The 15,588-nt window shown below is 40.0% G+C and overlaps 3 protein-coding genes across 9 annotated transcripts in view; 1 reads left to right on the top strand and 2 right to left on the bottom strand.

Annotated features, from left to right (window-relative positions):
* The window catches only part of cep290 (centrosomal protein 290), a 36,285-nt gene extending 32,410 nt beyond the window's left edge, over positions 1-3,875 (top strand). For all 5 annotated transcript variants that reach the window (XM_084017799.1, XM_084017801.1, XM_084017798.1 and 2 more), the window contains 7 exons: positions 24-188; positions 281-403; positions 862-1,031; positions 1,573-1,714; positions 1,903-1,976; positions 3,104-3,201; positions 3,467-3,875. In XM_084017799.1, coding sequence (XP_083873925.1) covers positions 24-188; positions 281-403; positions 862-1,031; positions 1,573-1,714; positions 1,903-1,976; positions 3,104-3,201; positions 3,467-3,708 — 1,014 coding nt within the window. In that variant the 3' untranslated portion in view covers positions 3,709-3,875. The remainder of the gene's footprint in view (positions 1-23; positions 189-280; positions 404-861; positions 1,032-1,572; positions 1,715-1,902; positions 1,977-3,103; positions 3,202-3,466) is intronic.
* A 140-nt stretch (positions 3,876-4,015) lies between these two features.
* rlig1 (RNA 5'-phosphate and 3'-OH ligase 1) lies at positions 4,016-9,615 on the bottom strand. 2 transcript variants are annotated; one of them, XM_084017806.1, is made up of 7 exons: positions 9,416-9,615; positions 8,571-8,688; positions 8,267-8,362; positions 6,515-6,631; positions 5,772-5,969; positions 4,943-5,112; positions 4,016-4,856 (listed from the first exon to the last, which is right to left on the bottom strand). In XM_084017806.1, the coding sequence occupies exons 1-7, from the start codon at positions 9,503-9,505 to the stop codon at positions 4,674-4,676; spliced, it is 972 nt and encodes a 323-aa protein (XP_083873932.1). In that variant the 5' UTR covers positions 9,506-9,615; the 3' UTR covers positions 4,016-4,673. The 2 variants fall into 2 exon arrangements, with proteins under 2 accessions (XP_083873932.1, XP_083873933.1); XM_084017807.1 differs by having other exon boundaries at positions 8,571-8,685.
* A 1,271-nt stretch (positions 9,616-10,886) lies between these two features.
* On the bottom strand, positions 10,887-15,286 carry lyve1b (lymphatic vessel endothelial hyaluronic receptor 1b). 2 transcript variants are annotated; one of them, XM_084018055.1, is made up of 7 exons: positions 15,172-15,286; positions 14,673-14,835; positions 13,133-13,272; positions 12,571-12,655; positions 12,236-12,534; positions 11,519-11,597; positions 10,887-11,092 (listed from the first exon to the last, which is right to left on the bottom strand). In XM_084018055.1, exons 1-7 carry the CDS (start codon positions 15,254-15,256, stop codon positions 10,903-10,905), a joined length of 1,041 nt encoding a protein of 346 aa, XP_083874181.1. In that variant the 5' UTR covers positions 15,257-15,286; the 3' UTR covers positions 10,887-10,902. The 2 variants fall into 2 exon arrangements, with proteins under 2 accessions (XP_083874181.1, XP_083874180.1); XM_084018054.1 differs by having other exon boundaries at positions 12,236-12,655.
* Between the last annotated feature and the right edge of the window lie 302 nt (positions 15,287-15,588).

Below are 15,588 nucleotides of genomic sequence, written 5' to 3'. Positions count from 1 at the left end.
ATTTCTATTGTGTTCCACATCAGGCCGGTCACAGTGGTAAAACAGTCCCTGAACTGGAGAAGGTCATCGGGTTGATGAAGAAGGTGGTGGAGCGTCTGCAGAGGGAAAATGAGACGCTGAAGAAATCAAATGCACCTGCAAATCAAGAGAAGGTCGCTGCCTTGGAGCACGGAAACCAGAAACTAAAGGTTGTTGCCATATACAGTTCATGCTGTCAGACAAGTCTGTTAATGTGTATTTGTTACTAAAGTTGACATTAAATATTGTTTTTTTTTCCAAGGTTGACTTTGAGAAACTGAAGAGTCAAAGTGAAGCTGAGTTTAGTGCCAAACTTGAGTCTAAAACCAAAGGACTGGAGAAAATAGTCATGGAAAATGAACGTCTACGCAAGGAGATCAAAAGGGTGAGTACTCGTGTTTACGTACTTCCACAATAGTATAAAAATATTCAAAGTGTCTAAAGGAAAACATTGTCATTTGTTTTTCATACCGGTATGTAAAAACTGATAGTATTTCGTTATATTCAGAAAATACATTCAAAATTTTCATTTAATATCCTAAACTATGAGTCCCAAAGCGATAGAAATTCGTCTTTGACGTGTCTAACATTAGTTTAAAAAATAGAAGTTATTGGGCAAATTGTGTGCGGTGTCTTTCACATCCTGTTTTCAATGTTAATGGTAGTAAGAAGGATTTATTGAGATGTTTGCCCTGGAAGTCCTTTATATGGGCATGTTGAAGAGAGTCATTTACTCCACTAATATTTAATATCGAGTTTTACTTTAATGCCAGCACTTGTTGTCTTATAATAAAGGATTTTTAATGTCTAATAACCTGCATATGCACGCTGTTATTGTGACAGGAAGTAGAAGCTGCTGAGAGGCTGCGAGTGACCAGAGTGAGTCTAGAAGTGACCAACGAGAAGCTCGAGGCAGAGCTGGAAGAAACCAAGCAGCGGCTGCAGGCGGCTCTGTCCAAGCCGATCACAGAGGGAGCAAACAGTAAGACCTGGAAGACGTCTGTGGTAACAAGGTCAGCAAACTGTCTTTTTACCATTTATTCTCCTGTATTCGTATCATGTTGTATATGTTGTTTTTAATGGCTGCAGCATGGGTGAAGTGCCCAAGACAAATCTCCCACTTATTATGTGGGGAAATACATTAAATCTCAGAGTACTTCATTCGAAACCCATCATGTGATGGAAGCTATGTGTGATATCGCCGATATCGGCATCCCCTGACCCACAGCGGCGGGACTACGTTCCCCCCACAGGTAAAAACTATTAGCCCATCAGCACTGTTGCTGTTGTGAGCCTAATTAGCACTGTTAGCTGCTCGCCGCCGGCTCAGACATCTCCGTGTTCAGAGCCGATTTCATGCAGGCAATCCCAAGCGCTGTAGCAGCGACAGCAGAGGGCCAATTCTAGTCAGCTTCCGTTTAAGTGAAGTAGGTGGGCCGTTGCTTCAATTGTTGTCATAAAGCAGCAATCAGAAATAGAATCAAGAAGTATGACAGGCACTCATGAAGAACAATCTCCAGGTTGTGATCCAGTGTTTGTGTCGCCTGTCCACAGAATGTTTGAGAACAAGATGAAGGAGCTGGAGAAGGAGCTCTCCCAGAAGACCTCCAGCCTGTCTGAACTCAAACAACAGCTGAAGGAGGCCAAAGAGTGTGAGGAGAAGGCTCAGATGAGCTCTCGGCAACTTGAAGACCAGGTACAGGCGATATCACCTTTTATTTGAATAACAGCAGTCAGGTACATCTCATTTCCCACTTTTTGCTAACCCAAAACCCCAGCTTTAGCTCTTATTCTATAACTTGTGATTGTGACAAAAAAAAGGAATCAATATTTTGAAAAACTGCTGTATGAATGTATCTTAATATTGCGTTTCTAATTTCTTAGGTTGAAATGTTAAAACGCTTTCCTACGGCTGCAAAGACCGGAGCAGGACTCGCCAAGGAGGTCCAGGCAACAAGGTTTGTTTATGAGTCATAATGTAGTAAGGTTGGGGCTGGATAGCATGGTTAAACATATATATTACTGTAATCGTCATGAAGTGGCAAATAGAAGCATCATAAAAAATTAAAGAAAGGAACACAGAGGAAATTCCTCCTCTGTCGTATTACAGATCATAGCAGGCCAGTGGAGTACATGTATGCAACAACATGATGTGGGTGTGTAGATATGGATGTAAGAGAGTGGTGTATAGGAGTATTTGGAGAAATTTATATTTTTTATGAAGTTTTAGATTTGTAAACATAAATCTGACTCAGCAATTTAGGAGAAAAATATCCCACTGAAACCAGGAAAAACTACACTTGTTGATCCCACTGCCATTACAGCATAAAATCATGCAATCTCACGTTTTAGATTTTCATTCTGAAGTCAAGACTTCAAAATTGTAGTTTGTACTCTTTTTCCAACAGATTGAGCCATTTTCCCATTTTGGGAATATATAAAACACATGCAATATTCGTGAGTTCCTCCATGTGTTTTGAGCAATGGCAGACATTTGAGCGAATATATTCAACTCAGGTGATGTGAACCAGAGCAAGAGGTTCTCATGGCATTATTTATCATTCACTCAGTTTCATGTGTCTTTGAAGGATTGAAGTAGTCATAGCATGTCCTTAAAATGTCATAGTATAGTATGTCCTTAAAATGTCATAGCATAGCATGTCCTTAAAATGTCATAGCATAGCATGTCCTTAAAATGTCATAGCATAGCATGTCCTTAAAATGTCATAGCATAGCATGTCCTTAAAATGTCATAGTATAGTATGTCCTTAAAATGTCATAGTATAGTATGTCCTTAAAATGTCATAGCATAGCATGTCCTTAAAATGTCATAGAATAGTATGTCCTTAAAATATGTATCTTTTTTTTACATTCTATAACTTTTTTATGACTTTTGTCAAGATACTATACCACTTTTTTTCAACATACTATAATATGAAGTGTTTGGGGGTTTTTTTTTACGACTTTGACATATTATACTATAATATTTTCACATGCACTTGGTTGACGGATAATAATAATTTCCCATCCTGTGACACTGGAATGTTGTTTTTCACAATCTTTTTTTTATTTATCTTGTTTTAAGATTAGTTAACACTGAGTTGGAGAAGGAGAACACAGAACTGAAACACAGGCTGAAGAAAAACAGTGAGCAATATGGAGAAGCATCTTCTTCTCAACTAGGTGAGACTTCTTAACACACTATTATTTCTTGCAAATGAAGCTGTGAGATTTTAATTTTATGGTAATTCTGCTTTAATATTTTATCACTGTTTACTTCCTATAAACCATGCTTTAGTTTGAGAATGTCTCTTGTTATAGAAGAGACAAACTATATAGATGAGCTATATGTTTCCTGGCTCCTAGCCTGAAGAACATCCTATGCATGTGATTTAAATTGTTATGATAAAAAATAATGCGTTTATTTGTCTCTCTCATGTATTCTCAGACAACACGAAGCTCAAACACCTTCTGCAGGCAGCTGAAACGGAGAAAACCAAACTTCAAACTGAGGTTAAAAAGCTGAAGAAAGAACTGGAGAACTTTGACCCGACCTTTTTTGAAGAGATTGAAGACTTAAAATATAACTACAATTTAGAGGTCAAGAAGAACCTTCAGCTGGAAGAACAGCTGAAGGTGGTGTGTGATCAGTTTGGTGTAAAAGTTGAACTGTCCAGTGTGTCCAGTTAACGCAGGTTACTTTGCCTTTTAATGGCACTGTTTAAACCACACCGGAACTTTACAGCTTCTCTTCCATTTAGATTTCTAGGAATCCGTAGAAATGGAGACATTTCAGGGACCATAACAATCCAACAATTATCTCTTAGAACTTTTTTTTTTCCATGTGTATACTGAATAATACCAGGCCATATCTCTTTTATATGGGCCATCAATAGAGTGTTCATACTTGGTTCTTGGTTTGATCATATAACTCACTACGTTTGTATATTTGTCAAAAAAGCAGCTTTTGTCAGACTGTTAAATAAAAGGCAGAATATAAATATTTACAACCTCCTTTATTCTTCATTTAGCAATGATAAAGAGCTCAATAACGCGCTGTAACATACAGTACGTTAATGGAACACGATGACCAACTCAAGTCCAAATGTCCGGTTGGTCATTCACTTTTACACTCAAGCTGTACACGTTTCTGCAAAGCAAAGGTCACATGGAATTAGTGGCAAAACTAGTTGGCAGCTATTCCTTGAGGTGCATTCACACCAAACTAAGCAAATTAAAATATAAGCAAATAACTTTTAAAATGCTGGTTTTATGAATGGATGCAGGCTTTATTGATGGGTGCTAAGCTATGCTAACACTGTAGCTGCTCCATCCTCGACATAAATATGGCAGCGACCTTGTTTGTACCACAAACGGTCTCTGGTTTCTCCACATAGCCAGGCCTGGTTTCTGGACTAATGTGAGGTTCCATCGTCGACCTCTGGGGGACCACAGACGCTACAATATGTTTTAAATATTTCTTTTTGGGCGAATAAAACAAAAAAACGCCTCACTATCACCGCCCAGCACGAATTTGTGTGTTTTCACATCTTTGCATTGACTTTATATGCAATTGTGCCGCACGTTTGGTGTGAACACACCTTCACAGCAGGGGCTTCAAACAAAAAGGAAAGTTTCATTGTGTCCAACTGTGTTTACAAGTCAAACTGGACGTCCAGCAGCCGACTGAAACGGTGTCCATTTAGACTGGAGAAGAATGTGAACAAGTCCTTGCTGGTGTATTCATCGACCGTCCGGTCCACACGGATGACCACCGGCCTGTCACCCAGGCAGGTTTCCCCGTCCGGCCACCTCAATCCCAGGTGATGACGATGAACCTGCAAACAAAACAGCCAATTAAAGGCGTGTCATAGATTTACTAAATGCATGTCGTCTTCAACTCTTATATGTGACGTTTTCCTACCTTGACGAGTGTGCCGTCGTTGCAGTGCCAGACGATGCCCTCAACGCGGCCCTCGGGTCTCTCCTGGAACCAGGTGCACAGCTGCTGGAAGTCCACCGGTGGAGGGTTTCTGATGAGAACACTCCCGTGTGACACCAGGCAGTGGACAGGCTGCTTCTTATTTCCCAGAGCTGTGGGGACAAAACGTCTGCTGTGTCAGATTCCACTAAATGTCTCCGTTAAATAATCAAGCAGTGTGTTTGTATTCGCTGGTTTTCTTCTTTCTGTGCCATGGAACTCCATCATGCTGTACGGAAACAAACACCACCGACATTGTTGCAAGGCAATAATAAAGAGTCTTCTGCCCTGTAGAGTTGACTGCTAGTAGAGCTGTGAAGCGATGTTACAAGTGGGTCCTCATTTTCTTTGAAAGTCATTTTTATGACTTTTTTTTTTTTTTTATAAACATACTATACTATGATTTTTTTTTTTTTTTTTTTAATTACACACTACTATGACTTTTTTTACACTATACTATGACTTTTTTTTTTTTTTTTTTTTACACTACTATGACTTTTTTTTTTTTTTTTTTTTACACACTACTATTACTTTTTTTTTTTACATATTATACTTTGACTTTTTTTACACACTATACTTTGACTTTTTTTACACACTATACTATGACCTACACTATGGATTTTTTTTCTTTTTTACAAACTATACTATACTGTACTATGACTGTTTTTGTGACAAAATATTGTACTATGAACGAACTGCCCAAGCACAATCATTTTTAACAATTTGTGTTGTTTTAAATGAACATTAAAAGGATTATGCTGTATCACATTACCATAAGGGTTTCCGTTGACGTTGGTTCCAATAAGTTCCAGTGTTTGTTCCAGGAGTTCGGCCAAAGGGACTGCTGCAATTTCTAGCATGTCTTTGTCGTCAGCACAGGGCCTGAGAAGAAGAGCCGCCCTGACGTCAGAGTCCACCACGGAGGAGTGCCAGCAGTACTGTTTGTTGTCTTTCTCCACTGGAACCCAGCCTGAACATTCACAAGGAACAAATCACTACTTCTGCAGGCATGGGAAAAGAAAACCTCTCCACAAGGGCAGGACCGGAGAATTTCACTAGTCCTTTATCCGTTGGTTTGAGTAGGTGTTCCTTTTTCAGTTTTGTTTTTTTCAAACCCTTAGTAATAGAAACGTGCATAAAACTTACCAAAACATTTGGGAAATGCTATAATGCAAAATCCCCCAAAAAATATGAACAACTAAACTGTACTTAAAAATAAATGTCTAATTAAATTTGATCATTTTGAACCTATTTCACAACAAGCCTATGATAGGATTTTGTCATTTTACTGTAGGTACTTAATAAAAACCCAGTTATTAACTGGTGTTTTATGCAGATTGCAATTACTATTAGTTCATCCGTTTACTGTACCAACTTGTTCTGTTCTGGGCTGCAAGGTGGGGTTAATTTGTTTGATGAAAAATAAACACTGGCACATCTGCAGTGACACTGATTATTACTATCAAAGGTGAGCTTTATTTTTATTGATGTGTGGTGATGGTTAAACTTCAGGACCTGGAATGTGTCCGTGCTCATCGGGCACCACATGGCCATTGTGGTATTTGACTCTGTGCGCTGGGATCCACGTCTCTGGCACCGTCTTGAAATCTTCCTCTACATTCCAGGTGAAACCTGAGAAGACAACAACAAAACTTATTGTCCAACATGTGATGTGGGAAAGTACTGCACCGAAAACGTGGTCGACCTGACCTTTCCCTGACTAACAAACTGAATTTCCAGGACCTACCAGTGTTTCCCCTACCATTGTACAGGCCTGGCGGCTTGCCAGGCCAAGGAGACCTGCCGCCAGGCCAAAAAAAAAAATCAATATACCAAAAATAAGCCACCTATCAATTCATTCATAAATCAATAATCATTTACACTAGGAGCGCCTCCGCGCAGCACAGCAGACTTGCTCCGCAAGACGCGCGGCCGCAACAATCCTCGCCGCGCGCTCCCGCTACTTTTTTCTTCGTGTACTTTACGCGCTTGATGTTGTTCTGATGCCGTTCCGCCTCGTTAAACCACCACGATGTCGCTTTCTACTTTGAAAACACGGAACGTTGACACTGTATTTTGATAAGCTGTTGCACTCTTCAGACTCGTGGTGTGAGCGGAACCGGTCCATAGGGTCCATAATATTTATTTTATTACATTACATTATTATTTATTTTTACATAATAAAAATGCCGCTGTGTGTCTCCGTCCAAAACCCGCTGCGCTCGCGCTGTCTGCTCGCACAGATCCGCTCGTGCGCACATGCGCCGATGCAGGTCGAGTGTTGTCGAGAAATATAAGCAGAGACGGCGCTCCTTAAAAATAACATCACGCCATGTGTGTGTAGTATTAGGACGTGATGACGTATGTACAACCGGCCATAGCCCGTTTGCCCCCCCTCCCCGGGGGGGAGGATTGTTTTTGATAAGATGTGGAACTTTGAGTTAACTGCTGTTGAGTAAACCTATAACTTATATTTTACTTGATAAAATAAGACAATATATGCACTCATATGTCGTTGTAGTGTTTTACAGTATCTGTAGCTATTAATGTGATGCTCATCATTTTCCAGCCATATTCTTCTGGACCCTGATCATTTCCATCAACCGGCACCTTAATAAGTCACTCTCTCCTTGAATCCTTGAAAACCTTGAATACACTCTGGTTGAACAAAAATGTTGAATGCAAATATAATAATTGCAGAATTGCAGACTGCTTGCTGTGCCACCTGACTTAATCCAACTGCACCAATACACCATCCCACGCGTCTCGTCTGTTTAGGGTTTTTTCGGTGGGTACCACCGGGCCTGAAAAAAATTCTAGGGGAAACACTGCCTACTGTATAATGAAGGTAAAAACAGCATTTGTGTTAAGCAACAAAAAACAGCTGCAGTCTTTTAAACCCAGTTTTTTGTGAGCTTTAAGTACAAAACTGTAAGTCACTGCTTGAACGGAGCATATTTTTTGTGTTATTTCTTATTGAGTGGTAACTTGGCGTTGAAAGACCAAGTAACCATAACAACACTCCATGAAATAGGAGAAACCCAACGAAATAACCCGGTAAAGAAAAATACAGCATGGGAAATGTTACATTTTGATAAATGGCAATTCAAATTTAAACATGCCATTTCCAAAATCTCCTGATATTCATGACTTGGCCCAAAACATTATCAAATCCCCCGACTTTCCTGAAATTCCAGAAATCCACTGAGCCGTGGGAACCCTGGAAAGTAAAGTAAAGATATACTTGGGTCAGTGAAGCTTAATTACCTTTACAGCTCTGGCGAGTGTGCTGGTGCTTTTTGAACCTCTTCTCTGCCTGTTTGTTGGGTTTCCTGTCTAGTCGAGCCCAGAGTTGAGGTCGCCCTACAGGAAAGAGTTAAACCATCATTCAGCAAAATGAACCTCCTCCTTTTTATAGAAATAGGACTATCACAAACGCTAGTAAGGCATTCATTTATTTTTTGATCAATATATATTCAACTTGCAACATGGTCTCTATGAAGCAGAAAGGGCAACGCATCCTCACATCTGTCGAGGTTAAAATAACATATTTGGTGGTAGAGATACTCACCTTTGTAAAGCGTAACATAACAGCAGGTGCCGTCTAGTTTTTCTGTGGCGAGAGCACAATCGACGTTGGCCTCCAAAGCAACGGGGTTCACCTGTTCTGTGGCAACAACCTGGAACTGCTGAGGAGAGGAAGATATTTGACCATTTGTATCTGTGCGTTATCCTTGTACACATTCATGTCACGTTAATACAATATGCATTCATCTGAAAAACCTCATTTTCATCAAACTTGTGGGACATAAAATAATAATCATTAAGTGCACTTAATGTAGGTTAAGTGCAATATACAGTACGGTATAAGTCAAACTTAATTTATGTGCAATAATACTTATGTGCACTATAGTGTATATTACTACTACCTCAATACCACATACTACTACGACAAGAGCAGATACACAAATGGGCCAGTGGTTTTATATACACACATTGTACATACATTTAAGAATAGTGGTGATTATTTTTATACTTATTTGACTACTTTCCTTTCCTTTTTAACCCTAATGGAGTAACTGCAGATGTAAACTTTTCTGAGGGATTGAAGGAGTATCCCGATTCCTCCACTGCCTGACACCTTGAGGTACCCAAAGGTGGGTGAGTTGGTGGGTGGGTAGGTGAGGGGGTGGATGGGGGTCACCACATGCTTCTTCATTACTGATGACAGAGGCTAACGCCTCAACCTGGATACCACTAGCAGCGCAGTAAAACGCGTCTTTGCTGCTCAGCGTCAAAGCCCAGCCTGGTTGTAGCTCCATGCTAGCAGTTAGCATCAGCTAGCATCATCAGCATCAGCAGCACTGCCGTACTGTTTACACATCAATGGCTGCCGTGTCAGCGGGCTGCTCTCACCTGACAGTCTCGTTTCCTGGACGGTTCCTGCTTCACCTCCGTCACAAACACACACGGTAACTTCTGCTGAACGGAGCCCGGACGTTTCATGGTCGTGTGTCCGCTGATGTCGACGCAGCTCCCGGCTCCGGGGGCGTTTAGCGCCGCGCAGAGCACAGAGTCCCGCGGTGCTTCGCTAGCATCGTGTTAGCATGGATGTGGGGGAGATTTCTGGTCACGTGACGCGCTTCATCTTTGCTGTGTTTTTTAAAAATAGCTCCGCAAACAGTTCAATGACTCATTAGCGCTAACATGCTGTGTGGATGGCGATATATCTCTTTATAAACAGCTTTTTTGTGTTTGGTTGTTGTTGTTTTAATACAGCAACGTTGTATTCTAATTTAAATATCTGGATGTCAACCAGGTTCATACAGTTATTGCACATAAAATCCTTCTCTAATAATCCAGTAAATTAAGTGGAACTATGGAAAATATACACAATTTGTTTTGTTTCACATACATTCTTGAGTTGTATCCAGGAATGTCAGATTTGTTCAATGTAGTAATTTATTTGATACATTTTGGGAAGCTCACTTATTCAGTGTAGCAAGTGTCAGATGAGAAATATACGTATATGCTGTCATAAGTACCGTTGTCTCTTGTTCTCTGATTGATTTCATGACACAAAAGTATCTGTTTTCCATTCATTATTTATGACTGGGAGGACATTGAACCTCCTCCTTCATTCTTCTTCTGTGGTCCCTACTTAATATAAATTCCTTTCCCTTTATGTACATTTCTCCTGTGAGAGAGGTGGTTTTTTTGCCCATTTATTTTCCTTATCCCATCACTGCTTGTATTGTTTTTGTTTGTATTTGTCATCCCTACAATGTTATAATTTCTGTCCCAATAAATTGATTTCAATGAAATAGCAATTACATTTTTTTTTATCAGAGTCCTGTGAGCTTAAAGTTAAGTTAAGCCTGTTACATACACTGTATTCATTTAGTAGATTGACCATGGAGGTTGTGTTTCCCTGTTGAATTAATGTATAGCCTGTGTTTAAAGACAATGTTAGGTTAAAGAGTTTAACCACAGACTTTTTTTAAGACATTTGGCCAAAAATCGACTTTGAGAGGACGGACTCATTTTCGTGTTTTTTTACGACTCGTTCCTCTATCATTCCAACACTGATAATAAGACACTGGAAATAGAGAATTATGCTGCTGCAACAATTTTGATGAAAAACTAACTATTTATTCAAAAATTACAAAGATCTTTTGGGGCACATCTCATGCTCATGCACACAAACACACACAACAACTGAATAATTGATGCTTTTCAACCTCAGAAACAGTAAGTTTGGAGAAAAATGCCACAAAATATAATGTGCATAGTTACAATCATGTTGAAAAGTACAATTAACCAATAAAAGCATCTATTTACCAAAATGTAACAGGGAACACTTCATTCAGCAAACTTTAGAATCCCCCAGAGAAATCTATCAGCTACTCTGAAGAGTTTGTTTTGATGTCTGGATTCACGCACAGTGTGATTTCACTGGAGTACTTCCTGTCTGATTCTTCTTCTTCTCCTTCATGTTGACTGCGCAGGTCCACCTCACTGTCACTTTGCTTCCACATCTCGGTCTCTATGTCGTCCTTCTGCTGCACCTGAGACCTGAAGGTGAAAGCGTTCCTTTTTCCAGAAAGGAGAGAAGAAAATCCTCATAAAATATAGATAGCAATGCTCATTTTAAAAAATGTCATCTGTGGCCACGGCAGGAGTGTAAAAACCCATTGCAATCAGAAAAGTCAGGCGGGACCTTTTCGGTTCGGAGTTGTGTTCAATGTTAAAGTTACTGTGTTTTTTCCAAATGACCTACTCTGCCTTTAATGAGGTTCCAAGAAAATGGCCGTCTCAGAGTCAAAGAATAAAGATAGCAGCGCTTGAGTTGCCTTTAGTCCGTCTGTATCAACGAGAATACATCTCCACTGAGATTAAATCAAATCATTTTTGTTGACTTTATTCTTCAAATAGCCCGTTGTCATTATGGTGCATGTTTCGTCGAGGGGGGAAGCTGCTTCACACAGTGTTTTAACATCGGACAACAGACAGACTCACAGTTTGCAATACCAGACGATGCCCGCTGCTGTGAGGAGCAGAAAGACGACGCCGAGGACGATGAGTGCTGTTGGTACATCTGGAAAAAATACATAAACGGTTTGAGAAATGATTGGTTTGAGCATGAAATATAGACAAACAATACACACTACACAACTAATCATGCTAGTTGACAACAGTAGTTCCACCTACCTCAAATCAATCTCAATCAATCCATCAGTATAATCTAAAACACTGTTTTAATACACTCTATCAATATTTTATGTTTTGTTTCATTTTTCTTCACTTTTTTAAATTAATTTATTCATTTCTGTTTTTACAGTGACTCAAAATGTGTGTTTATTAATCGTTAATGGCCTGTATCTGATTTTATATGAAAGTATTTCAATTCTAGATCCTAAAGGTTAACGCTTGCATTTGTGCATCTATCGGCTTGTTGGGGTTTTGTCTGCTCCCTAGTGGTCAAAATGTCATTATTGCATTATTTTTTCATTTGGATAGAGGATAGATTTTATTTATGGTAAAATAGGGAAAACATCTGTTGAAAAAAGAAAAAAATTACCAAGACAATAAAATGGCTTTTTAAGCCAAACAAAAAAAATTATCTTGGTGATATATAATTTAATGTCCCGATAGAAAGGCAAAATAATCAGATCATTTTCCTCTTGTCACAACCACAAACAAACATCGATCTAAAAGTCAAAGATGAGCACTGACCTCCCAGAGAAGGTTTTTCAGAGCTCGTTGGCCGTGATGTCACTGACTCAGAGGAAACAGAGAGACTGGAGGCGAGAGCAGAAGTAGAAAAAGTCAAATTGACACGGTGAGAAAGAGAAGTCGGAATATGGGTGGAGGACAGCTGAGGGGTGGTGGAGGTGGGAATCGTAGCTGAACGTGTTGTGAAAGATGTCTGCTCAGGAACTTTTGTTGTTATTGACTTTCTTGAAGGTGAAGACTTCGTTGTGGATCCGAGCGGGGGATTGGCGGGCATGGAGGTCCGGGCTGGCCTCGTCAGCATGGTCATCAGCATGGTCGGCAGTTTGGTGGGCAGCGTGGTCATCAGCGTGGTCGGCAGTGTGGTCGGCAGCGTGGGGCTTTGTGGGCTGGCTGTTGTTCTGTTTGGTGTTTCCTCTAAATCTGCAAGTGGTGAGCAACAAACTGTCTACATTTACATTGCAGGCATTCAGTCACAGAATTAGATTTAGAAAATGTTAAGGTCCCCAGAACGGTGCTTTGTGGTACACCACAGGAAACAATAAATATTGAAATAGACACAATAAAAACACAGAACAGAGATAAATGTTGTGATACATTATTCGGGGAGCCTCCAGTGATAATAAAGGGCTCTCTACGTTGCCCGTCCAGTGGAGAAAACAAGATGCAGCGCAATAATGTGTGCCCTTTAGTGGAGAAAATGCACCATATGTGGCACCCTAGAAAACCTCATGCAGCTGGTGCCCTTTTTATTTGTATTAGTTTGCCCTCACCCCTCAGACAGATCAGACTGCTGCACCCCCATCATCTTCCTGACCAATAAAGCAATAGCATGCATGGATGCTGCGTGGGTTCTGCAGTATACCCAGAATGCAGTACAGGATATAAAGAGTAGGCTACCTGATGCATTGAAGCAGAAGACTCCAAACGGTTGAGCTGCCCTTGCATACCACTTCACCACGCCGGTCTTGGCCTTTCCACATTTTTCGTCCGGTGTAAGTCGTGGGACAACTGCGATCTGTTCAGCTATCCAGCCAAATCTGTTCAATTTGTAAATAAAATGCAAATAACCTATAAATAAATGAATGGATTGCATTACATTGTTTTTTTTTTGTCTTTTAGTGTTAAGCTTGGTTTGTGAAAAGCATCTCTGTGGATCATCACTTTACACGTTTTACACTGTCAACGTATGTTTGCAGGTCTTGGGCAGTATGACTGCATGTGTGGAACTGAGTTGTGCTTTGGAGGGAGCTGCAAGAAATCTACAAGACTACAAGTTAGAGAATAAAAAAACAACAAAACAAAAATCTGGCGGGTGGAGTTCCAAGTAAGTGAGATTAGCATATAGTAACTAGGCTAAGGTAACTGCTACTAGCATACCACACCCAAATCTCGGACTGAACAGTTGTCGAGTTGCATTGTGGGTGACGTAGGCAGTGCTGGTATTCAGAATAATTAGGCTGATTTATATGGATAGTGATAAAGAGACTTGATGCTGCAGTTAGCATCACACTGTTTCCATTTGACAAAAAGCTAATGGGGTTTTCCCATTGGACTTTGGATTATTGTAGAAAATAAACTTGACGAGGCTGTAAAGGGGATCTAGTGGTTTTATAGCCTCATGTTGCCATAAAAGCTTCAAAATTTGGGGGTTTTAACTGATGTATTTTATGTCGTAGAACAAAACGTTGCACCAAACGCAGACTTTATTTCAGGCATCTGGAGCAAAAATGCTGACTCATCTCTGGGTTTTCAGACTCTGCATAAATCAATTTAAATATTTTATTGAAAAAGTACTGCAGAACTCAATCGCTGCCGTTATATTTGCAGCCAAGTATTTTGCATTTCCGCATTGTTTATTGGTCACGCGTGTGTTGAGGCCTCAAGACATGTAGGATATGCCAATTTTATTTGGTTTTAGGAGCTTTCTTTGGAAATCTATATGACATTTTTGGAATATTTGGAACACAGCCACATGTTCTCGTGCAAAGCCGTAAAAAGCAGCTTGTAAAGTGAAAACGAGGGCAGCGGCATCTAGTCCCGCTGGAAAAGGAAGGAAATTTAAGATATTTAAAGGGCGTAGCCGTAGGACACGTCATGGGGGAAGTGTGTGTTAATTGTAGTTTGCATGGCTGCATGCAAACAGGAAAATGAATGGAATATATTTCTTATTAGCCAGCCAAGTAAATCGCTTTGCAGGAACATTTTCAGAATTAGGGAAAAACTGAAATAATTTCTGCATGTAAACAGAGTCAGTGACTTTCTTTTTTCATATCAGATATCAGCCGGTATTGGTGGGACTGTATGATACGATTCTCTTGGTTTAATAACATTTATAGCATAAATATTATTAATATTAAAGTGTTGGGGAAATCTTTTAACACTGAATATGGGTGAGCAGGTATTCTACCAGAACAGTCACCGCATGCTTTCAGCCTACTTGCATGTCTCCAGTCCGCGTTGCTGTGCTCGCTCCACCTGGGCTCTGGTTGCCATGGAGACGTTCCAAAATAGACAGGCAGCTCTGGCAGCAGTGAAATTGAAGGTGTATTTTCCTCCTTCAAGAAGCATGAAGACTCCAGCAGCTCTGGGACTTCGAGGAACTATAGGGACGTTTTTGTGGGAAAAAAAAGTCAATAGGTAAATGTTTAAAAAGCACATGAGAGCTTATCAGGAGTTCTGTTACAAACAACAGTTCTGGACTGAGGTTTAATCAAGAAAAAGTGTAAATTTAAAACATCACATCTTATGAAGAGCTTCGTTTACAGGAAAAGTAACCAAGAAAAGTGCAGAAGCCAGAACCAAAGTGTCCTGAAAATATTCCTTTCACCATAAAAGGTCATGCATGAAAAATCTTCAAAACAAGTACAATTAAAATAAATACAAAAATTTGCAGCATATAAATGTGGTCGCTCTGCATCAGCAACAAAACAACTTACCTTTAATCAGATTGGAGTGGGACGGCAGCAAAAAGGCTGCAAAAGACAAAAGTAGGAACCCAGTAAAAGAATGAAATCCTGCCATGTTTCCTATTAAACATAAGTGAAGCAGCTGAAGGTGAAGCCCAGAATAAAGCGAATGCAAAGGGAAAAAGAACTCAGGACAAACGTGATGTGGATGAGACGAGGAAACAGGAAGCGGAGGTCAAATCTGTTTGATGCCCCTTTATGAGATAACACACATCCACAGTCCTTGACCCTCGTGATTTTGATCCAAAACATTGTTGTGGGTATCAAAAGACGGATATGTGCCATATACAACACATTCAATGCAAAACGAGTTAGAAGTGTAAACAGATCGAGGATTTCCAGGAAATATTAAAGCAGCGTGACAGGACACATTAGATCTAACTGCTG

Source organism: Eutrigla gurnardus, assembly GCF_963514095.1.
Source record: "Eutrigla gurnardus genome assembly, chromosome: 9".
NCBI classification, from domain to species: Eukaryota; Metazoa; Chordata; class Actinopteri; order Perciformes; family Triglidae; genus Eutrigla; species Eutrigla gurnardus.
Note: the sequence above shows the minus strand (reverse complement) of the source record. Positions and strands in the feature narration are given on the sequence as shown.